The 25,820-nt window shown below is 41.4% G+C and overlaps 1 protein-coding gene across 2 annotated transcripts in view; it reads right to left on the bottom strand.

The window, feature by feature from the left end:
* Nucleotides 1-15,303: 15,303 nt before the first annotated feature.
* Nucleotides 15,304-25,820, bottom strand: part of C7H1orf21 (chromosome 7 C1orf21 homolog) — a 213,804-nt gene continuing 203,287 nt past the window's right edge. For both annotated transcript variants that reach the window (XM_050961480.1, XM_050961481.1), the window contains exon 6: nt 15,304-16,064. In XM_050961480.1, the coding sequence (XP_050817437.1) occupies nt 16,026-16,064 (39 nt within the window). In that variant the 3' untranslated portion in view covers nt 15,304-16,025. The remainder of the gene's footprint in view (nt 16,065-25,820) is intronic.

Genomic DNA, 25,820 nt, shown 5'->3' with positions numbered 1-25,820 from the left:
ACAGCTAGATGGATCCTTGTTGTCTCCATGTTGAGGTGAAGTTGAGTGTTTCTCACTGTAGGTATTTTTATTGCATAATAAGAGAGTTTGACAGACCAAGCTTTTGGCTTCCATAAAGGCTGAGCAAATGCAGAGTTGTTCACTGAGATTTGGTCTGCATCACTCAATAAGGCTCTGATGGAGCTTCAGGCTACTATTCAAGAGTGAGATGGACCCTTGTCGTTCCTGGCTGGTAAAATGTAGCGAAGAGACAATGGGTCCATGATTGTGGGGGACTGCCAGTGACTTCCCTTCAGGAGGGAATATTGGAACCATTCCTGAAACAAGTCATTGCTTCGTCTTTCCTCAGGAAACCATTCCTTGACACTGATAATTTCTCCAATTGTCACCCTGTCTCCAGTCTTCCTTTTTAAAACAACGGTTGTATACGCAGAGAGGACAGTGTCATCTGACTTCCTTAACCCTGCTCCTTTTGGTTTAACCCTGAGAATGGTAGCATGAGCTCTTTGGTTTGGCTGGCTGGTGATCTTTAGCTGAGGATGAAAACCAAGCTGATTTTGATTTTACTGACACAGTGTTGTTGACCTGGGCTAGGAAGGATATAGGACTCTGTTCTATCCTTGCTGAGATGTCCCAGAGGGTAATATAGTATAATTGCTCATCTGCTCCTTGAAGGGCCTTCTTCTATTCAGTCATGTCACCTCTAACATCTGTGAAGCTGTTGGGGGAGGCAGAGTGCTGTGGCATCTCCAAAACATGGGTGGCATTTCCTGGTTAGTAGGTCTTACACAGTCTGCTGCCTGGATTGAGACTTGGATAAAGGTAAACAGCCAAATTTAATTTAGAACAGACAAAAATTATGCTGGCAGCCTGGGGTGGGGACATTGGAAGAAGCATCAAGAGTGACATCAGCTCCCTCAATTGAGAGAGTTTAGCTTAGCAAGCTGGGGCTCATGTTAGAGCCTCAGCCGTTTCTGGATGTCCTGGCTATGGCAGCAGCCAAGAGCACCGTGTATCATTTAATCCTGGCCAGAAAAGTTACTACATTTTCTTTTAGATATGAACTTTGTCATAGTGACGTGCTCCTCTGTCACCTGCAAGATGAAATATTGCAGTGCTCCCTATATGGGGGCTACTCAAACTTTCACCCATTTGTTAAGGGGATTTCTTACTAGAAACAAGCTGTGGCTCTGCTCAGAGATCTATTCTGGCTTGCTGATGCAATTCAAGGTGTTAGTTTTATTCTTTAAAACCATTGTTGAGTAGGATATTGAATATCTTGCACTCTATTTATTTCCTTGTAAGATCCCAAACAATGGGGATCAGCTGACAAGCTGACTAGCAGCCCACGGTGGTTCCCAAATTTTATGGGTTCACACACCGCCTTCTTAATGTTTGAAGTATTAGATGCAAATTTCTCCTTTAGTGGCCTAAACAGGCTCTCTTAAGTATTTAGAGACTCATTGTAAAACTAATTTTGAATTAGGCTGATGGAGGGTTGCTTGAGGGAAATTAGAAAGGAAGGGAGTTTGGCAGGGGGAAATCTGGGTGCAAGGATTAGAGAACATAATGTTTAGATATAGTTGGGAATTTTTCAGCTAAACAAGTTTTGGTCAGTAAATGCCGATTTGTCAAAACCAATTTTGGGGGGGCACTTTGTGGGAAAGTTTTCATCAGAAAATGTTTCTTGGGTCTAGGATACAATTTCTGGTCAAAATCACAAAGAGAAAAGGACCCACCCTAGCACTGCCCATTGGTCAGGGCACTTAGGATGTAAGAGACCAAGGATCAAGTACCAGGTCTGACTGATTCAGATGAGTACCCTGATCACCCGGCTATTGGCTATGAGTGGGTGTCTGTCTCCTTCACAGTTCTTGTGTGTGTATGTGAGCGTGTGAGAAAGAAAAACTTCAAAAGATCTCAAGTTCATCTCAATGCAGAAGGGAAAAATTTAGAAATCATAAAAAGTTTCACAAGACAGGAAAATCATTTCCTGCCAAGCTCTAACAGGTTAGATTTAGGGTAGGGATTCTGGCTGGAGTACAGGGAGGGTCCTGGTGGGGTGAAAGAGAGAGGAAAAAAGGACAGAGAGGGGGGGAAAAGGCAGCAAGACCTCCGGCAGTGGCAGAGTATGTCTCTCCTGCAGTTGGGTGCAGGCCAAAGCCCGGGTAGACAAACACATGCCCTCTCCCTCTTAATCTTCCTGGAAGTGTCACCTACAGTTCGGTTTTATCACCTTAAAGAAGTAGCTATCTTCCTCAGCTGGCCTGCTGCTCTCTTGAATATGTTTCCTTAAAGGGATCATGTCTGGAGCAGGCCCACTGCCTCTTACAGGAGTCAGACCACCATGTTACAGTGTACCACTTTCAACAAGCTCACACACCACCAGTGGTACAGATACCACAGTTGGGGAACCTTTGGCCCAGAGGTAGGGCACTTTCAGGGAAGGGGCTTTGAGTGTTGTATCCACCTGACCTTTGGTCTGTCAAAGCTCAGGTTTGCTGGTGTTCAAATTATTCTGCAAAGACTAACTGCATGCCCAGGGAGTCTCAGGTTTAGAGAGGGGTGGGGAAAATAATCATTATGGGGATGCACACCATAGAAATGTGTATTATGCATATAAAATGTGCACATTAAACACAAACACACACAGTCTACATGAAAGCCTCACTGACTGGTGAGACCACAGCATTATTATTATTGGCCTCTTAAAGAAGGGTCCATGTTACAGATGCTATAGAATAGATTGGTCATCTAAGAGAGCAGGAAAAATAACACTTTGGGCCCCGTGATCTGAGAAGAAGCAGAGCTAACTGATGCTGTTAGGAAGACAGGAAAAGCTCAAAAGCATTTGGGCATCAGGGTTCTTTTTAACTTACATTTAATTCACTCCTTGGTAACCGTGTACATTAAGCAGTAGGATGGTTTCCTTATTTGTAAAGGCCCACTGTGTCAACCAAGCAGATTGAGATGAATCATCTCTCTCTAACTCCAAATCAAAATGACAGATAATTATTGTTTTATAAACTTGCTAAAATTAAAACATAAGAGGAGATTTGAATGTTTATCATAAAACTAATTTTTATATTATAATTGTGACAGCTTTTGGAGCTCATATTTGCCTTTTTAGTGCTCAATTTCTCAGCTCATTCTTATTTATAGCAGAGACTATAACTCAGATTCTAAAGTATTTATTTTAATTTGTAACAAGTGCCCATCCATTACTTTGGGCATTTTTACAATGACTAAAAATGCGCACTCTAAAAAATCCCCAACCCATTATGTGTAATATAAAAGACTGCCAACATTTCCTTATAATGATTTATTGTTTTTTTTTTAATTACAGTAGTATCTAGTGGCCCACATGATATCAGTGGCCAATTGTGCTAGTCAACATACACAGTCCCTGCCTCAAAGAGTTTATATTATCTAAACAAAGAAGTGCTTTTATCCCCATTTTGCAGATGGGGAACTGAGGCACAGCAAGATTACTAGGCTTTGGCTCAAAGATAAGCAGTTAGCCTATGACAGAGCCAGGGACTAGACTCAGACCTTCTGCATTTCAGTCTGGTGCTGTGACTGGGTGGACTAGGTCCAGAGGCCCCCTGCTGGAAGGCCTCGTGGCCCTGCCTCACCCTGCCACAGAAAAAAGCAGAGAAGTCCTCAAGGTGGCCTAGAGTAGAAGCAGCCAATCGGGGTCAGGAGGGCCACAGAAAAAGAAGCAACAGAGATAGAGCAGTCAGTTGCTGCCTGGAGCTGGAAGAGACAGGACCAGATTTCTGGCTGGTTGGAAGAGCAGCAGGACCATGGATAGCTCAGTGTGGCAGGGCTCAGGCAGGGACATGCCATTGGCTGGGGGCCACTCGCAAGACATGGATACCACCCCGTTTCAAAAGCTAACAGACAGCAGGCTCGCACCCAACCAGAAGGGGACTCTCGCGAGGGGTGGTGCCACCTCCATTACAAGTGCCTTAACCACAAGATGATCTTCCTTCTGTGAAAGGAATCAGAAGCCATGTTTAGTTTCTGGATAGTCTCAAGATATAACTGCATATTGACCATGTGGCAGTATTTTAGTCTTCAGGTGGCAATGGCATGGCTCGGTATAAAGACATCCACATCCAAAAGAAACTGTCACACTTGTCTTGCCAGGTGGGGAAAAGGGGGATAAAAATAAAAAAGGTTCCAGCTGCTACTGGAACAGCAAGTAGCTACCTTGGATTTAACAAGACGACAAAATTACAAACCAGCATCATAAAATGGTGGCTTCTTAGCCTTAATTAGGGTTGGCAATATAATCCTCACCAATTCTTTCCAGTTGAATCCCACCAACCAACCTCACCTTGGTCATATCTAGATTGAGCCTTTGCCACCCTCATCTAATGCCAAATCTCAGATACATATTGATACATTTGAAAATTCAAACACTACTGAAAATATTTGCAGAAGTGGGGGGAAGACAGGATAAGACAGACCAGATGTTATATTAAAAGCAAAGACAGATGGATTCTCTTCTCTTCCTGCAAAAAATAGATTCTTCTTTCATATAAACCTGGATTTTTAAAGCAGGTGTATTTACCAAACTGAAATGACAAGCAGTGAAGACTATCAAAACATTCCCCCTCAAGAATGTTATGTGCATGGTCAAAAAATTATTACACCCCTGGACATCCTCCCAAGTCACCTTTCTAAAGTTAAGTTCTTTATAAAGGGCCTGATCCAAAACCCACTGAAATCAATGAGACTTCCCACTGGATCAAGCTCCAATAGATTAATCCTGCAAGGTTTATACTCATGCAAATAAACTCAGGAGACATGAAGAGGGCATGTGTGATTCCCATTTCATAGTTCCTTGGGCCTAAAATTCTGAATATTTGGAACCAGAGCAGCAGTATTAGCAGCCCATTATTAGCCAATTGTTTTTATGTTCCATTTTCTAATATAAGCTGCTTTGGCCAAAAGCTGTAAACTACTTGCGGTTTTCAGTAAAATCTGTTCACCCACCATCCAACCATCTGTCCTAGATGTTTCAAAAGCACTGTACAAGTGCTGCACAAGACTGCCCTGCAGTGAAACATTCAAAGCTAATTGCAAAAAGTGAGTCCTTCTGACAGATTTTTATGGCATTGCATTACCATTCATCTCCACACAGGATAGTCTGGAGAAAGGACATTTGCCAAACAGCCAACATTCCCTGTAAGTCTGGGGAAACCTACCACACTACAGGGAACACACTGTCACCAGCCTAGTACTTCTGCCCTCCTCTCCTTTCTCTGCAAAATATAGCGCTTCCCATTAATCTTTACCAAGTTTCAAAGGCAGCCCAGATATATCAATATAAACTCTACACCACTGCAATTCCCAATGGGATTCCTAGAAAACACTGTATTTGGGTACCAGCCTCAGTGGGGATGGGGTACAGGATAGATGGGGGTGCACAATATACCTGTTATGGGTAGTTCCACAGTCAAGTAACCAGTTCAGTTTGAGGGTAACGCTGATACTGACTAAGATGGAAGATTGCTGAAGTCCCTCTGCAGAATTATTTGTTGCAGATTAAGTTCCATGGTTATATTTTTGTACTGGTGTACACACCCAGTATTCAATACCTGGAAGGAAACGGATGTGTTCTCTTGGGGGGTTATCAGAACCGTCTGCTGTTTTCAAAAATATCTATATGTAAATGTGTGTTTTTACTGATTTTAATGCTTGCAGAGAATACTAGACAGAGAGTGCTAGACAAAGAGGACAACTACATAGAACAGGTACATAGCACTGGCATGGCACTATGTATGGACACAATGTTCCCAAACATGACCCTACTCATCCTGTTTGCCTCAATCAGTATTTAAGACTAGTTCAGTCCATGGCCTCTTCGTTTAAAGAACGACACAGAGACAGCAGCAGTGACAGCACTGGATCTTGTGATAAGCACCTCTCTCTCTTAGGGAACTGAACTGAGATTGAGCTTATTTTCACCACTAAACAGCTATCAGATGGAAACAACTTTGGGGGCATTTGAGCCAATGACTTAGATGTGAGACTCCATGTTCTGTGACCAATACCTGCGCCATAGTGTTCCACAAGGGGTTATTTACCATGGTGTAACAAGGGCCCAGACGGTGCTGGTGCATGAATAGGTGAGGGCCTGCCTCCCAATTTCCAAGTCTAAAATGTTGCTTACCTTACAGAGAAAAGAAATTGATTCTGATCAGAAGCCACTCAGCAAAGTGCCATACATATCCCAGAATGCCCCTCTTTACCACCCCACAGACCCCAGAATGAACCTCCAACCCCACATATACCCTTCCTCCACCAGCCCTCGCTTACACTGATAGTTCCCTCCCACATCCCAGCAGCCCTGACACATCCCACTCACTGCAGTCCCAAACACCTTAGCCCTATCAACCACAGTTCCCAACATCCCCCACTTATCCCAAAACCCCACATTCTCCCACCTTTAAACAAGTACCCTCACTTGCCCTCAATCCCTCACCCAAAAGCCTTCTGACACTCTCCAACTCACCCCATAGCCCACTAACAACTCACCCTCTATACTTTCACCTATCGTCCCTGGGGCCTCCTGGATACTCACCATTACCGTCCGGGGTTAAGGTGGCTCCTCTTCATCCCTGTGCTCCAATTGGCCAACCCAAACTCACATGGCATGGGCAAATTTGAGTGATGAATAGCACTGCATGCCTGGCACATAGGGTCACAGCACCATTCTGGTTTGGCCTGGCTGCCCTCTCTCTCATGACAGGGGAGCAGCCAGGCCAAACCCGAGTGGTGCTGCAACTCCTGCACGCCTGGTCACAATGCCACTCAAATTTGGCCCAGCCACTTCTCCACCTGACAGAGGAGCAGCAAGGCCAAATTTGAGTAGTGTTGTGACCCCATGCATGAGATGAAGGGCTGGAGTGCCACTGTCTGTTTGGGTCCCGGCACAGTTGCACCTCTATAGCTATGCAAAGTGTCTATCCACCCTCCCTTCTTGTATAAATTATTTCTTCCTCGGAAACAACAGAGTTAATAATGCATATTCCACAACGTGATTGCATTTTTTATGGCAAGAAGTAGCAAATGCAAGCAGAGTAGGACATATTCATTTAACAGTACCTCAGTTTCTTGTGTGATTAGAACACACAGAGAAGCCAGGTATGCTTGGTCCCTTCCCGGTATTTCTTGCATGACACAAACGGAATACTCTGAACTGTTCTGGGGAAAAGACCTGCCCTCACTTTCTGGTGGGCAGTAGGACTCAGGTGGTGTCTTCTCCCATATCCCCTATGCCATAGCGGCTTGGCAGCCAGCTGGAAGGAAGAGCCAGCCAGTAGGACCAGAAGCTACCAAAGCAGGGACCGGAGGGGCATGGGGAATAAGGGGCCCAGCCAGGGCCACTCTTCCTCCCAACCCCACTCTGACTCTGGGAACACAAGGACCCAGGATGGTATCTCTCACCACCAACACATGGGCTTGGGAGACAGCTGCAAAGAGAAGCCAGCAATGGAGTACAGCAGCCAAAGCAGGAACCTTTGGTCCATGCCTTTGAGTTTTGAAAGCAGCTGGATGTCAACAGAAATGACAGTGTCTGTTTGGGGAGGAGGGCTATGTGGGATGTCTCTGGCTATGGGCCTAGGTCCCTTTACATGTGGGAGTACTTTCCTAGGTTTGTGTTACCTCATCTTCTTACCTCTGCTGCCTTCAGACTCTTGATGCTAGAATTTGTGTATCTATTTTTAACATATCCCCCATTACTGTAGCATCCAGGCATTGCCATACTAGTTAGGCACTCCCCTATCCAGTTTACTAGCTCTATACAATGGCATTGTTCCGTAACACTGTGTTCCATCAGTCAAGGTGAGATGCTACCTAAAGAGTCATTTGCAATCTCCCTTCAAGAGCACTACAGTTCAGAGCAGCTGGAAGAGTATTACCACACAGAAACAAAGGCCTGGGAATGAGCTTGACGAGCTTTCAGCTCCAGCATAGGAGGAGATTGTAGCAAATAGGAGACCTGCAGCCCAGAACCAAGGAAACTGACAGCAGGCTACACAATGGAAACAACAACAACAGTAATCAAGGGTGCTGAGCTGTGGCATTTGACATCTGTTTTTGCAGGATTTTGAAATCCTTTGACAGGCTCAGTCACTACAACCTGTGCCAGCAACTGGATTACGCTTCCAGGTTTCTACAGAAACCTAGTCAATGTGCCCAGTGTTTGAATGAGTTGAATGATCACCGTTCTCCTGTTCTCTGAGAAGAAAGAAAAGTGCTGACGTAGAGTGTATGTTTTAAACTACATTTTCATGACTTGAGATAGGACTTGGGTCAAATTCTGTTCTCAGTTATATGAAGTAAAAGTGCAGGTAAAAGCTGAACAACTTCTCTGGAATCAATGTGATTGAAATTTACTTGAATGTGAAAGAGCAGAATTTGTTTCTGTGACTCTGGGCTAGAACAGAATTTTCCTCCAAGCCCCATTAAAGCTTGGGCTATTGACATTTTCAACATCCTACAGTTGTCAGTATCACAGAATAACACAAAAACATCACATGCAAGACTCAGGCTTCCCCTGAGATAGAACAGTTACTACAGAATAACATTAGTAAGTCAATGAAAAAGCAACACTATGTATATTTAAAGTTAAGCATGAGATGTTTGATTGACTTCATTCAAGTGTTAAGACAAAAATGTACACCTGGGGTTGTTGGCTTTGTCTGCTGTGACCTCACCATGCAATCGACATGTTTTGAATTGTAGTCAGCACTGCAAAGATCTGGTGATGTCAAACACATACAGAAATAACCTCATGTCATTCATTTGAAAAAAGCAGTTACACGGGCCTTACCAGGGTTTCTCATAAGATTCTGTTTAAAAGCTTTAGCACTGGATTGGGACTCAGGAGACCTGTATTCTATTGTCGACTCCACCACTGGACTGCTAGGTGATCTTAGATAAGTCACTTCACCTCCTAATACCTCAGTTTCCCCATCTGTAAAACAAGGGTAATGACACTGACCTACTTTGTAAAGTGCTTTGAGATCTACAGACGAAAAGCATGATAGAAGAACACTATATATAAGGTATTATTATTAATACATAATGATTTTGCATGGGGGAGCAAATGCAGTACTTCTTGCTTCAGGGGCTTAGAGTGCCACAGTTAAATTTATTATAAGCTGAGAGGAACCAGTGCCATCTCACATTGTGTGCTGATTAGAGAATACATTCAGATAACAAACAAAGAGCAACTGGACAGTAAATCTTTTTCTCATGCTATTTTCTCACCATTCAAAATCTAGAGGCTTTAATATTAGGCAACATGAGAGATACAAAGAACAAAGTTGTCTATTCTGTTTTTTAACAGGATCCTGTTACGAAGTCAGCTTTCTTCTCTCCATCTCTCACTAACTCACGTGCTATAACATGACAAGAGTCACTGGAATTCTGTAGCCCTTGTAAGCCTGGTTCTGTAGCCATAAGATCACTACTGCTGCCATCTCAAGAATACCAGCTGGAGTACTCTGACAAGGAGATCACAGAAGTTAGTGACTGAAAAGACCCATAATACCACCCCCATCACAAGTGTAGCATACAGTCAGATCCCCTCCATCAGCTATTAGACATATGTAAGAAAGCGCTGAGGTTTTCCCACCTTTCCACTTAGCCACAAGGCCACAATCCCACTAAGAAAGCAACTGTGGAAACTATTTTGTTAGCACCTTTAATTGGTTGAGGGGTCAGTGAAGACCAACACATGACATTCCTGATGCTCAGAGTATGAAAAAGTTGATCCTGCAATGCCCCTTAGAACTCACTGGCTTGGGCAACGAGTCTAGATCCTAAAACTAGATTTTCTCCACATGGCAGTACAAAGCAGCAATACTAAGGCTGGGCCAAAGTTTACCTTTTAATAAACACCTCTACCTCGATATAATGCTGTCCTCGGGAGCCAAAAAATCTTACCATGTTATAGGTGAAACTGCATTATATCGAACTTGCTTTGATCCAGCGGAGTGCACAGCCCCGACCCACCGGAGCACTGCTTTACCACATTATATCAGAATTCGTGTTATATTGGGTCATGTTATATCAGAGTAGAGGTGTACCTACATATATTGCATGAGATACAGGAACTGAGACGGAACACTGGCCGAAGCGAAGATTGAGAAAGCCTCACAAGACAAGCGCACATGCAGCATTCCCGTGTCTCTATCCTCCCTTCCTCTGATGTAAGTGGCAGAGGTATTAAAATCATATGTTAGGGTTCCCAATTCTCCATGATTGTCCTGGAGTCTCCAGGAATTAAAGATTAACCTTGAATTAAAGATTATGTCATGTGATGAAACATCTAGGAACACATCTCTACTCCGATATAACGCGACCCGATATAACACGAATTTGGATATAACGCGGTAAAGCAAAGCTCCAGGGAGGGCGGGGCTGCGCACTCCAGTGAATCAAAGCAAGTTCGATATAACACAGTTTCATCTATAACGTGGTAAGATTTTTTGGCTCCTGAGGACAGCATTATATTGGGGTAGAGGTGTACATCCAACCAAAATTGGCAACCCCAGTGCCGGATGTCCACAAAACAGAGCTGATCCAGGATTCCCTTCAATGACCAATTCAAGACAATACCCAAGATTAAGGTTTTAGAAGTATGATACTCTCCTGCCAGTCATGTACCTTTAGTTTAACATTCAGCAATACCCTGATTCCAGAGATCAACTTATATGCACATTGTATTAAGTGTTTACTTCACAAGGATGCTTGTTAAATCAAGACATGAGAATACTGCTGGAAGAAAATATTTCACTTAAACAGAAATACATACATAAAAATCCTGACTTGCAGCATCTTGTCCATGTTCTCGGTGCAGCCCCAGGAAATTTATTTCTTCAGCTTCAATGGCATATTTCCTGTACAAAACACAGTGCCATCTTGTTCACGCTGAAGAGTTCCTTCTGTTCTGGAGATGCAAGTAAATACCTATTTCCCAAAATTCTGCGTGAGAGCAAAGGCTATAGGTGGGGGGTTGTTGCCATGTGAAGGCCTAAAGAGAGCAGAATCCCTGGAAAAAATGGGTCATGGCTTAGTCTCAGGAGATAGAGAGAACAACTTCAATGGTTAAATAAAAATAAAACCCTTTAATCAGCACTATAAAAAGAGTCCTGTGGGCAAAGCAGCCCTGCCCTCCATGAGACGTTCTCAGAAGGAAAGTGCAGCTTCCTCAGACCTCCCTTGGAGAGGGTTATCTGCTTGATAAGAAACCATCCCCAGCTGCAGTCTGCCTCATTGATTCAGTGACTCAACAGCTGGAGACCTTCTCTTGCCTAGGAAGAGAAAATTAACCCTTTCACTTCTCAGCACGTTATCAAATATCCCCTTTCTAGATCCTTTGAAGATTGAGCTTTGCCTTTGCCAAAAACTCTTTTCCACCTCCACCCCCACTCCCCCTTTGTGTCTGAATCAAGTACAGTAATGGTGAAATTCTCACCACAACCAAAGGGGGCTCTGAAATGGACAAACTCATCCCACCATTCCCTTCTGTTCTCTGGCATTATCCACTAGTGGCCTTCTGCCTTTGTGCTAACACTATTATACAGAGAACTCAGCACAGTTCTGCCAGGGGTTAGGTAGTGAACACACTCCAATGGTGCCAGACTGTCTTTTCAGTGTCTCTTAATGCTCTTCAGAAGTTTGGTATTTTATTTACCTAAGGATCCAGAGTATAGAAATAAATGCCCTTATAAAAATGCTAATGAATATTAGTGACTAGCCCAAATGCTTAGCACAGTGGGCTAGTCACTATTTTCTATTAATAGGTTATGAAATTCCTTCTTCACTCCACACATTGTGCAAACCTGCAGGATGCCTGCGGGGTTACGGCCAGGATTTGGTCCTTAATGCAGATAAATTATGACAATATATGTGAGCATTTACCATGACTCTGTGGGTGGAAAAGAAAATTCAAATGGTGCAGATTCAAACACAAAGCCCTTTAATTCAGGCTCTGTACAGAGAATCAGAATTTCACCCTAAGCTTCCAGGCACCTTAATAAGGTACCTTATTAACAATACACTTTGGTCTAGAATCACTTTCTTGGTGCTTCTTGCATCATATGCCTTAAAAATAATCAGCAGCACATATGGTGTGTAAAGTTAAATCCCCCCTCCCTCAAAATGTATTTGATCATGTAAAAGTACCTTTGAGGTACAACTTGAGCAGAGATAAATTTTAAATCTACAGTAATCTGCTTATATTATTATAGACCTTTAGCAGAGGAGGACTGGCACTATATGTTTAGATTTCTAGCAAAATATGATATGTCTTTGTCAAAGGAAACAAAATAGACCTGATTAAAAACAAAAAATTTACATGAAGAGTTTAACACTTCTGCTTTTGGTACCTGCAAGTTCTCTCTCTTACAAAAAACAATAAATAAATTAAATACTATTTTTCACCAATGGCAAAACAGAACAGGAATTTAGTTAAGCTCTCCCTCCTAGGCATTTTCAATTTAAAGGAGGTCCAGTTGTTCACTGCCCACTTTCCAGCATATTACTTCCAGCCAGCTGTATGCACTCTCTCCACTTGTTCTGCTGAACTTCTCTCAGTACCTCACTGATCAAATCTTCAAGAAACATTCCAATGGAGTCCTCCTGCTTTGCCAAACAAAGCAGACAGCTTTCAGTGGTCCAGGTGTAGAGAGAAGGATGTCAAAACAGAGCCTTAAATGTTCAGAAGCCATTCACAGAACTCTGTCTGACACTGGAGATTAGAAAAAAAGAGACTTTTGCTATTTTTTTTGTTGTTTCAGGAAACAGAGTTTCTTTCCTTTTATCACAACTGCAGAATTCTGCTTTTTCATGTAAAAAGAGTAAGACAGCTAATTAAATGATCAGGCAATAGCCAAAGAGAGAGCACAGAAAATTGTCAATGTAAAATTCTCTTTTTTGCATGGTGGCTGTCAATGATAACAAATATTGTGATGGTCCACAATTTGCTGACTAGATGTCAACAACAGGAATAATAAAATTCTCATTTCTATTCACACTTACTGTACAATAAAATTGGTAAAGTAATTATGAATCTTGTTGACAATCCCTCCACACCCATTGGCAGTCTGCTGCAATCTTGAATTCCACAAAGAGCAACTGGCAGCTATTAATTTCCCTCCAAATTCTCCTCCCAACACTTTCATCCCCTCACCATTGCAACTACCAATACAACCGCCCACCCAAGCATTTGCTGCTTTTGTCACTTGAAGGCAGCAATACACAAGTCAGGTTATAATTTACACAAAGGCTTAAAACACTAGCTGCTTAACAGTACAGTCACATTAGACACATGAGAAGGGTCAGGTATGTTTTTTCTTCCTTCATAAGACTTAGAACAGTATACAATAGCAACCAACTTTGTTTTTAGCATTATAAACAACTATACATTTTTATTTACATTTAGTATTAACACGCTGAAAGTAACTCCATACTGACGGAGGCTGATGTATTTAAGGACTGCTGTACATGTGTTTTTCAACACAGAACTTGCATGGCAAGAAACATTTATCACATGGAAACTATTAATTATATTTGAAAAGAAAGGGCTCAATCCTGCAACCCTTCATAATCCTCTTGAAGCCAGTGAGGTTTAATTTTGTAAGGATTGCTCCCATTAGTAGGGCTTGCAAAATCAGGCCCTAAGTTGTTTAAGGAATTAAAATGAGTGTTCCTGATGCTCCTTCTGGTAATGGCTACCTTACTGAGAGATGACACCACTCATGACACAAGTTCAGTACTACAGGGGCACAGTCACAGTGTAGGAGAACACAAACCTGTTTCTCTCGTGCTTCAACTCCAGGAGAAACCAGGACAATCCTGATAAAAATGATGTGACACTTGGACCACAGATGAGAAAATGTTGCTTCTGGTCAGCTTAGGATATGCTATGCCACAAAATAAACAAGACTGAATTGTTAAAATCAGTTGATAAAACTGAATGAAGATCTGGGAAACTGGAATTCTCCTGCAATTTTCAGCCACAAGCAGGATAAAAATCCATGCAATCTGGTAGAATCCCTGTATGTTACGACAGTTGTTCCTGGAATCTTACCCTGAAAAATATTAGCTGCTTATTGGTAACTTTGTGCCCTAATCTGTGATGTATTGAGCACTTAACTTTCAGTACTGTTGATGGCAGGTTGAGATGCCCACATCAGATGGCAGGATTTAGGACTCTTTTGATATAGCAGTCTTGCTAAAGCCTCCTGACATATTACTCTTGCTATAGAACCAGTCCTGCGTGAAGATAAAATGTAACAAGTATTTATATACTATCTTGACTATTCAAGAGTGCACATGTCGTGGAATATGTGATTCTAACTCATTGCTTTTTATCTCTGTCCTCTGGTCAGAAAAAGGAAAAAGTCTGGCAGGAAAAATGAGGAAGTGGGGGGGAAGGGAGAGAGAGAGAGAGAGAGAGAGAGAGAGAGAGAGAGTAGGGAAAGGTTTGAGGGTCATGTTGTACACCATTCAAGCAACAGTATAGCATCAATTGCTCCACTATGACAATTTCAAAACAGTACAAAGCCTTTTCATACTTATTGTTAATTCTACCCATAACATCACTGTATTCTGTTGCTGGAGACCTCTTTAATCATTGGCCCTCCACAACTCCCAATACTCAGGATTCATAACTTTAGACAAGACTTCCAAATGTGACTAGTTGAAAATAATGGCCCTTTAAGATGCCTCAAACTGGGCACCAAAAAAATGGAAGCACCTAAAATCAGGAGTCATTGGAAAATCTTGTCTTGAATGCATCTCAAAATCCCCAGTATGTTCCACATATACAATCCAACAAAACAGCACTGAAACAAACTTAATACAGAAAGCTCTGTGTCCTGGTATCACATTGACAAAAACAGAATCTCTTCTTGGTGTGGTCATCTTTTGGGGTTACACACTGTCATATAAAGATAAAGACAGGCACATTTACCTAACTACTTTAAAAGAATAAATACAAAAAGTCTCTCTCTTCCCCGCCCCTTTAGGATTATTTTTACTCATGACAATATTTGTTAAAAATATTACATCTGCCCGAAAGAAGATAATATCCTCCTTTGCATAATACGGAAAAATAAAACTCTACAGAACACACAACAGACATTCCAAATTGGCATAGGTGCTTTAAAGTGTTAGCATCTTGGAGTTGTAGCTGTAGAGGGCTGCCTTTGCCTTCCCAAGTCCCCCAGACTCATAAAGGGGTGCAACTGTATGAATGGTAAAAGACAAGAATACATAAAAACAGTAAATGTTTATTTTCTTAGAAAAAAGGGATTCAAATGATTGTGATCACACTTCCATTCGCGTTCAGAAAAGCCAATACGGTAAGCTTAGTCCTTGATTAAGATACCTATTAAGTGAAACTTTTTCCCTTTAAAATACAAATTCCTGTTCCTGCATCACTTCCAGTATGTGTGTGATAACATGCTTTTAACAGACAATAATTTCTCAACGTCTTGCCAGTAGAGAAACAAGGCCTGTTATGGCAAACACATCCCATTTCCAAAGGCTGAAATCACCAGTAATACTAAGCACTCCAGCCCATCTGTGGACTGACAAACAGCTCGATGATTTCTTAGAAGCTTGACTGTTCAGTTATGGAAGTTTTGTATAACACTACCTCATCCGATAGAAAATAGGCCAGCAACCTTAGTAAAATCAACAGTGTCTTTCAGATTAAATTTAAAGATTTCCTGCATACCTGGACACAGAAAAGTGAAAAGTTGCAACAAGTTTTAACTAGTAGCAACACACACAGTTCCATATGAGTTCTTAGCAATATTCCTTGTCTGTTTTTTTTTTAAGAAACGCTGTAACTGAATGGAGCATACAATGTGGAAATTATCTTCTTTTGCTATGTAGTGCTGCTCACTCTAGAAGACTTCCAAAAGATTTTGACCGGGTTGTAATCTATTTACACAGTAGTAATCCTGTTTTGATTGGCAGAATTGGCACTATGTGATATCCTCCTCTTCTGAACAATAATCACGACCCTTTAAAAAGAAACACACACAAATGAACAATTCAAGAGAGAATGAAAAGCAAATAAGTAATTGGAAACATTGGGTAGGATGACAGGTTTACAGGATAGTACACACATCTTTCATCCACATATCCCAGTGGATTCTATACATTGATTTACAAAGATACTTTACATGTAGATACATCTAAATAGACGCAGAAATGTAGATCCACCACTAGAATGCAGCAACCTATGGAGTGCAAGGCAGCAGCCATTATAATAGTGTTAGCAAAATAAGACAACCATTTTGGGAATAGAAAAATAAAAGGAATACTTTATCCATTAAAAGCAACAAGGGATTCTTATGTAAGCAAAATACATCCATATTGAAATTAAACCAGGACAACAAGGCTAATACCCTAAAGCTTGTGAAAAAGTTTCAGGGAATCCTTACTGACCAGGTGAGTTATGTTTTATGTCTCATCTCAAATATGAAACTTCCAGTAGTACAGTTCTCCTGCTCATCAAGCTTTTCTACATCACCAATACTTGAGGAGATTCCACTTAGTATTATTATTAAACTCTTCAATGTAACTAAAGGCCTGCTGAACAACAGATACTTTCCAAACTGCACTGCATAGCAGAGACTGCCATTCTGTTTTGCCCATATAAATGCCAAAAGATTTATACATGCTATAAAACATTTCTAATGCCACAAAACTACTCTACATCAAGGGCCAGATGGTGCCAGGCCCTGCATGGTTGCATCGAGGATGCAAAGAACCTCACTCAATCTGGTGCCACTATGAAGGTGTTAGACTCAACGTATTCCCCTGAGTGCAAGGTCTATGCAATGCCAGTACCCTCAGCTCCAATAGCCTCTCCAAAGGGGCTGGATAGGAAGGGACAAGGCCTCCTGTTCAAGGCACAGTGAATACCAAAGCTTGTGCTAGGACCTTGGTCCTCCATGCTACAAACACAAACCCCAAATGCCCACAGACAAGATTAATCCTTGAAACCTAGTCCAAGTATTAAAAGCCTGTCTGCACTACACTTCCTGCTGTTCCTATGTGCAGGCTACTCAGCAAACACATGCACAAACACACAGGTAAAAATTATTGGTTGAAGCATGTCAAAGAACTAGTTACTAGGGGCAAAGAACAGGAGGAAAAACAGAGGAAGCTCATGCCTCTGGAGAAGTCTGGGGTAGAGAGGGCCCCGGACGGAATACAAGCCTGATAGTATTCTGAAAGCACAGAGGGACAATTCAGTCCTCCTGCAAATGGGTGAAAAGCCACAAGCTTGAATAGAGTTGTGCCCATACCCCACAACTGAAATTGGACCAGTCTTGCCAGGTCTTTATGCTCAGGAAGAGATTTTTAAGAGCAAATTGTTTAAAAATTGCAAAGAATAAAGGCATATATGGGCAATAATTTTGTGTGTGTGTGTGTGTGTGTGTGTGTGTGTGTGTGTGTGTGTGTGTGTGTTCAAAGCCATCTTGTTTCATTGTATGCTGCTGCTTAAAAGTTATTTGATGCACATGACACAGGCACTGTACATTGGCTAGGAATAGAAGCTATAAAGTGGCTCTGGGTTTGTTGCTCAAACCCATTGAACTGCCATGGGATAACCATGTCCACTTTGGTTTGGTGGTGTTTCCTTGCATCAGCCCTCCCAGTCTAAACCCTAGGGCCAGCAGTGCTTTGTTGTCAATGGCTGAAGATGGAAATTTGTGGGTTTTGTTAGTAGATTAAAAAAAGATTACCACTCAATAACCATATATTTAGTCCCACCTTTGTGGTCATCAGAAAAGCTAAAAAAAATCACTTGGTTTTAATACATGTGATTTTTGGGGGGAGAATGGGGAGGGGACAGACAGGGCAACATTTTACAGAAAGGCCAAAACCACTTGGTTTCCTTTATTTCAGAGACCGACACAATTCCTAAACTCTTAACAAAACTATTTGATTAAGCACTGATAAAGTACTTATCAACATGGGCCAACATACTGTATAGCTGTGAAAATCACCCTTAAAGAACAATAACTGAGGCCCAAGATACTTCCTGGTGATAAGTGGAAACACTAGCTGGTCATTTATTCCATGGGAAATGCTCTGCCCCGAGCATCATTATTACTGTAGAGGCTGTTTAATGTTAACTAGCATCTCCTCTCTTCCTCCTTCCATTTTTCTTTTTTTCCACTGTATTTTTGAAAGTGAAGCAGAAAGATGGAAGGAAAATGTTTTTGAAAACATACATAGAATAAATCTTAGCAGCCTTATGGACAGACACCCTCCTTGCCCCAGCCTTGAATTTAAATTGAAGTTGGGGTATTGTCATCAGCCATTTTGTTTATTTATCTGCTTCACTGCATAAAGGATTGCTCACTTCTGTGCCTAAAAGATGGGGCAGTTCCATGTTTGCTTCCCTTGTGATGACCATTTTAAAGTAATTATTGCCTGGTGTGGCAGTCGGCTCAGATGCCTGATCTACTTTTTAAGCATTCTGTCAGCTCTCTGGTTCCAATTAGCTTGCGTAGGCAGCAACAGCACTTGAAAGAGAAAGAGTGAAAGTGCAAGGTGAAATACCAGGGATACTGCCCACATTTTCCTGAAGCATGACATGTAGATCTTTTACACACAATCCTTAAAGCAACTAGCAGGAGGAGAGACTTCAGCTGAACATACTAATTGAATTACAAAGTGAAAACAGAGCCCTATTTGAATTAATACCAAACAGCCATCTCAGCACTGCACCACATCCTCACATCAGTGTTTACACATTAAAAAGCTTCAAGTTGCAATATGGATTCATTTCTCACTTTAACTTCAAATGGAGCAGTGAGGAGGAATGGCATTGAACAGATCCACCAGCTCTCAAGAAGAAGAGGGAGCAGTCTAGCTTGAAGACAAACAGCAGTTTTATTTACTTAAGTTTGTAATAGGCTCCCTTCCCCTCCCCATATCTTTAGGGTAGGATGAAACTGAATACTTTGTAATAAAGGTGTCCACTAAAGACAAACCAGTTCGTAGTTTTCACACAAGTTAGAAGGAACAGTCAAAGACTAGGTTTTTAATCCAATATTAGACTGAAAACTGCCTGGTCTGTACCAATATTTTACCTCAAGTCCACAAACTTGAGTTAACACCATACCTTTTTTCCCTAATGAAGAAACAGCCTAAGACTAAGGCCAGGTCTCTGTTACAGAATACTGTTGGTTGGGGTGTGAAGAGTTGCAATCCTTGACTGATGAGGCTGGGGTGGCATCAGTGTAGATCAGGGGTCGGCAACCTTTCAGACGTGGTGTGCCGAGTCTTCACTTATTCACTCTAATTTAAGGTTTCGTGTGCCAGTAATACATTTTAACGTTTTTAGAAGGTCTCTTTTTAGGTCTATAATATATAACTAAACTATTGTTGTATGTACAGTAAATAAGGTTTTTAAAATGTTTAAGAAGCTTCATTTAAAATTAAATTAAAATGCAGAGCCCCCCTGTTGGTGTCACTAAGCATAACCCTACGTAACTAGGGAGGGTGGAAGGCCACAAAGGTATGGAGCCTTCCTGGTTTTAGGCCTCAGCAGACAAGAGTCCCTCCATGTTTGAACTTTAATCGACCTAAAAGGCCAGGTGTAACAGCTGTTATCAGTTGCAACAGTTCTAACTGGTCTAAAGCAGAAATAATGAGGCCTGTGAACCTTTAGCAGAAGGACAAGATAATTTGCAGAAGGAAAACTTACTAACGAGCTGCCGCAGCCAAGATTACTTAATGCACCTGCGCTTACGTAACTGCTACAGGGGGAGGAAGGAGGAGGAGGGGGGGGGGAAGAAAGAAGAAAGAGAAAAAAAAACTTATAAAAAGGGAAAAGCCGCTTGTGTAGGGGTGCTGGATCTGAGGCATGCTAAGTCTCCCAGCACCGCTTTGAGATCTCAAATAAACTTTGCTTGCTTCTCCACCCTGGTGTGTGTTCATTGGCGCCAAGCACTCCGGGCACGAACCACTGTTGCTTGCCTCGGGCACCCTCTGTGCCTGCAACACCCCCAGCCTGGTGGCCAGGACCCAAGCAGTATGACTGTCACTGAAAATCAGCTCGTGTGCCGCATTCGGTATGCGTGCCACAGGCTGCCTACCCACGGTATAGATGTTGCATTTTTATTGGTAGCCTGTTTTACTTGAGAGGGCTGGAATAAGCCACACCAGCAAAAGCATGGTTTTGCCAACATAAGATATATATCCACATGAGCAGTGCTTTGCTGATATAGTATACCGGCATAGCTATATCATTATAGTGACTGCTCCAAGGGTAGACATGGCCTAAGGCAATTCATATGTGACTCTTTGCTTGTACAAACCACACAGGGCTCAGCCCTGCAAGCAAAACACTTACGCACATGCTTAACTTTAAGCAAGTGAGTGGTCCCATTTAAGTCAATGGTATTACTCATGATAAAATTTAGCATGTGCTTAAGTACATTTGTGAGTGTGTAAGCAGTCCTAATGGGCCAAGAAAGGACCCACTGTGCTCAGTGCTTTGGAAAGATCAAGTCCACAATCAGATAGTTACTTGTTACATTTAAAATGAAAAACTACAGACATACGAGGGGGGAGGTGACTCCTCCTTGAGGTTGGTGTGTGTGACAGCCACACTTCATTCAGGACAAATGCAAGAAGCAGTTATGCTGCCTTTGGAGTAAGATAGATGAAACATTAAGAGCCACCACGCAAAGTGCCAGGCCACATGCGAGGCTGGTCAGGAGTTGAGCTATACAAACAGTGGGATTTCACTAGTGTCTGAATGCAAATGCAGAGAGTTAGGTACTGTTTGATGAAAGTGTGTGAGATTGTGAGAGAAGCTGACAGAAAGATCACAGAAGCAGCCAGAGATGATAACAGAGAGCCAAGAGCAGCCAGAGAAGCACCTGCAGTGTGACCCTGGGAGAAAACTAAGGATATTTCTACACAGCAAAGGACGGTGTGATTATAGCACAGGTGGGCTTGCTGCCTGACTATATACCCAGGGTCTCCAGCAAGCTCATACTCAGGTAACTAGCCTGCACTGCCTCCCACTCTACAATCACACCTTCATTCGCTGTGTAGAAATAGACAGAGACAGTTTTTTCTGGTCAGAGTGTTGGCTAGAAAAAGGCTTGGAATAGTTTGACACAATATCTCGGTTCCTACTGTACTCAGGGAAACAGAACTTTGTGTACATTATTTGTAAATAAACAGGATGGCATCAAACTGTCTTTCTAAAGGGAACAACCCACAAAACCCTGAACATTGGCTAACTGCTTGGGTCAAAAGGGGTAACATTCTTACAAATATGATAGCCAGTTCAATATAATAAGCACAAGTTTTAAAATGCTCCCACTAATCAAGTTATCAATATAACTAATCAGTTATCAAGATCAAGTAAATATATAAAAGGAGGGAAAAAACAGTCCAGGTAATTTCCAGCACACACCACTTTTTTGGCCTCTCAGTTCTTATTTTTGTAGGATTACCTGTACCAAAAAAAATACACTAACAGACTTGTATTAAAGTAAGGGGGGAAAAAAGATGGTATGCAGCTCTCTTCAACAGCTCACACACTGGGGATAATAAAAAGTTAGTAGGTGGGTTCCCCTTCCCCCATTTTTATTGCATCTAGAAACTGCAAGTGTTCTGTATGTTTTATGATATCCTTTATAGACAATAAAATTCATTGTTTTTCTAGATGACAGACGGATAAATAAACTCTCATGGCAGGAATACTGAAGCCTTCCCAGTTAAATGGCGTTTTGTGCAGCTGACAGAGTTCTACACAGAAAAAAGAAGAAAAAAAAAAGGTATCTAAGGAGACACTGCTTCCACTATCACTCCAAAGTTTGGCACCAAAATCCTTTAGCTAGAAACCAAAGCAAATGAAGGAGAAGGAGGAAGAGGACTGCTGGCCTGATGGGGTAAAATGAATTGCACCAAACAGTGCTTTCTTCTGCTATTGCTAAAAGGGCTGACGCTACACAGTGGCCTCTTTCAGAATAGATCCCAAAGCTGGGAAACATTAAAGTGGTTCTTACGGTGGGAACTCTTTTCATCAATCTGTTTTTGTTTACAGTGTTCACAGAAGGGGTGGAAAGAAATTGCTAAGAGGAGGCACAAAATAACTGTACACTGAATTAATTTTTTATTTCTTTTTCTGTAAGGTAAACCAAAGGATGCATTAAGAACAAAACACTTTACTAATGAGTTTTAGTCTAAAACTCCTGTATTTGCATATGTTTCAGTTAGCAAATTACTTATTTCTAATTGCATGCTTCACACTGTACAAGAGTCTGCTTTGTGTTGCTGATTGGGTCTCATGCCCACAGTTTTACTAATGAGATCTACTGAGTCATTACCACAGGATGATAGTTTGGTGGCCTATGCCAATGGAAGTTGATGGTCTTAAATCCAATTCCCAATGCACAGGTATAAACATAAAAGAACACCATTGTGAACAGTTCTGCTGTGAGCAGTTTTCAGCAGAAAAGACAAAGATTGAATTCATAGAGAGACCTAGCTTCTCTCGAATCCCAGAGGTGATGCCTCTAGATCAGGGTGAGGCACATTGTTGTAGCACTGCGCAGAAATCTGCTTATAAGTGTGTTTTGTGGAGAGAGGTCTTCAATGTCTAGGGCTGTCAATCTGGCATTTCTCAAGAGCAACAAAGTCACTTATAAAATACTTATTTAAGAGGAAAGGGAACAAAAGATTCACATGCATAAATAAATGTGTGTGCTCAGAAGATATTAAGAGATTCAAGAACAGGATGTTAACTCCTTTTGGAGTCAGGGTTTGCCAAAGTCAAGTGGCAACTGAAAATGCATCATCATTTAATCAGTTATATACCAAAATGAGGGAACAAAAGCTTTAAAAATATTGTGCAACTTCAAAATTCTCTACTGCTTCTCTCTAGAACATTAGGTCTTCAGTGAAAAAGTCAGCTCTAGAAATTGTTTACACTCTTATGTTTTCTGAACGAGAGTAGCTACACTGACATAAATCTCACACTGGTATAAGAAGTGATTTGCCCTAGTCTGCACTAGAGTTTTATATTGATGAAACTACAATTGATGAAAAAAATCCCCAGCACAGATCAGACATTAATTGTTAGGTATGTAATTATATCTCATAGCACTGATGTTTTTGCTCTAGGAGTATATTAGATGTGCCTACAGATTGAGAAAGAAACAATAATTTATAAATAAAATATTGACTATAATGAAGATAATTTCATTTCTCATTTTAATATCATGCTTCATACTTGTGATGCTAAGGTAAAACAATCATTTTTCAGAATCTGGTTAAAATAGTAATGCTTGGAGGCCATTTGTCAGGATTATTCTTTTTCCAAACACTTTTATTAGGGCAATTTTCATATATTCCACTTCCCCACTTCAGATCCCTTTTTAAAATCATCATCACCATCACATAATAATTGCACTGTGGTAGCACCTATGAACCCCAGATAAGGATCAGGGCCCCATTGTACTAGAAGCATATGCACATCCATAATCCCCCCCCCCCCCCAATTGCAAAATAAAGCCCCGAGCCTGCAAAGACTTGCATCACATGGTTAACTTTGTACTCTGACTAGACCTATTGGAGCTAAAGGGATTACTCAGTAAAGGTAAACATGTGCCATAAAACCTTCGTAGGAACAGGGCCCAAGTAAATTTTGGGTTTCTCTTTCCTGTTCAGTTATTTGCTGGATTATGGGGGAAGCACAGATTGGAATATTTTTTTAAGCAGGACATGAAAATTCTTTTCTTCTTCATCACCAGCTCTGAGTGATCTTGATTATCATGTTGTGCTTCATAGCAATTCTTTGTTAATTCAGATATAATTTTGCTCCCTGCATTGCTCCATCATGTGCATTATTACATCTCTGATTCATCTCAGAACAGCATGAGCTGAGGTACCTGCTTCATTACTCTGAGCACCACTTGAAGATGCGGACCTGTGTATTCTGCACCAAAATTGTGTGTCTGTATAGGGAGTCTCTACTTCCTACAAGAATACATCTCTATTTTCCTTGGAGGTTTTACAGTGGGTGCCATTTAAAAAATGGCCATTTAACATCCTCAACAATAACACAATGTTGCAGTCAATGCCCATTTCTGTGACAATGTTGAGATTATTTAAATTCCCTCTCTCCCCCTCACCTCCACTCCTCTTCAGGCATATGTTACAAATTGCTCTGGTTGATTCTGCAGCAAAATTAATAGCTTCAGAAACCATCTATCTATGATGACTCTGAGAATTGCTCTTCTTCGTTTTATTCTCTTCTGTTTTGTTGCTTTCCCTATCTAGAGTTTCTGAAGATAATATTTGTGCCTTGATTTCTGAGGTCAAGCTAATTACTTGTCCCTCTGACCCAATTCTCTCTAATTTACTCCAGGGGCTCTTTCTTCAGGCTTAATTGATGCTATTTATAAATTCTTCACTTTCCACTGGGAAGTTTTTATGTGATTTCAGGCATGCTTTGGTGAGCACTTTTAACAAGTACTGTCACTGGATTAAGCTACTGTTAACTATCTGCCTCTCATTCTCTCTCATTTCTTCCCTTTATTTTTGAACTCCTTGTATGCGTGTGTCATATTTTAAAGCCTGTGACTATGTTCACAGTAGTTCCATGCCAGCAGGAAAATTTCATGAGACTGGGACTGTAGCTACTAGCAGCCAGAAGGAGTATTTCTGACCCAACCTCCTCTCAGGCCTTGCTTTGCTGCAGGGAGGGAGACACCCTCAGACTCCCTATTTCTCTTACTGTTCTTCCTCACTAGATACTTTATATATCTAATATTTGCATCAAGCAGGAACTGAAGCCACTATCTTGTGTACCTGCTCTACGGTGGTCCAACCAGCAGTACCACAGGGCTAAGCAAGTCCCATGGCACTATTGCTTTCTCTAGATTTCTATGCTAACAGCAGGGGAAACCATTGTCATGGAATCCCCAGAACTCTATTTACTAAATATTTAAAATTAACTTCTACTGCATGAGCTGAGGGACCTTTTTCATTCTGGGTATAAGCTGCTGCTCTACTAAAAAAGCACCACTAGAATTGCTTAGTGATCTTTTGGCAGTTAAACTGTTTCCAATACTATGGACCATTCAACACTACTTCAGTGCTGATCATCCTCAATTTTCCACATGGCTTAATGCTTATTTGATTCCCATTGTATGCCTTTCATTTTTTTCTGAATCAAGAACCAAATTCTGATGCCACTGAAGTTACTGGAAAAACTTGCACTGAACCTAGTGAGACCCAGGATGCAGCCACAACAAATGGCTCAGGCTTTTCATGTTATGCTCTAAATGTGTTTATATAATTCAGAATTCAGTACTGGGTCCTTAGCTTTTTTCATTTTATATTTACTTACTCCTTGGGTGTTCTGAGTCATACGGTTTTCATCATCATAATTATGCTGATATCCATTTCTATTATTCGTTTTCAGTCTTCTACCAAGGACAGATACTCAAAGAAAAATACCAGATGTCTCCATCTGGATGCCTCACAATGGTTTTGTTTTTTTTTTTGGTTTCTTTTTTTACAATAAGTTCTGACAGAAACTTTCTCAGTTGGGAATGACATTCTGTGTTCTACCCTTGGATCACATTTTATGGAAGTTAATTCAGCTCTACTGTCCCAGTACTAAGTATAGCTCTACTGTCCTAGTGTTCCTCCAGATCTTGGGCATTATTCTTTTACGACACTGACTTCCCTCATTCCATCTTATACTAGTTCTCTAAGTTATATCACTA

Source organism: Gopherus flavomarginatus, chromosome 7 (genome assembly GCF_025201925.1).
Source record: "Gopherus flavomarginatus isolate rGopFla2 chromosome 7, rGopFla2.mat.asm, whole genome shotgun sequence".
In the NCBI taxonomy this organism is placed as follows: Eukaryota; Metazoa; Chordata; order Testudines; family Testudinidae; genus Gopherus; species Gopherus flavomarginatus.
The sequence above is the reverse complement of the archived record's forward strand: the minus strand, read 5'-3'. Positions and strand labels throughout refer to the sequence as shown.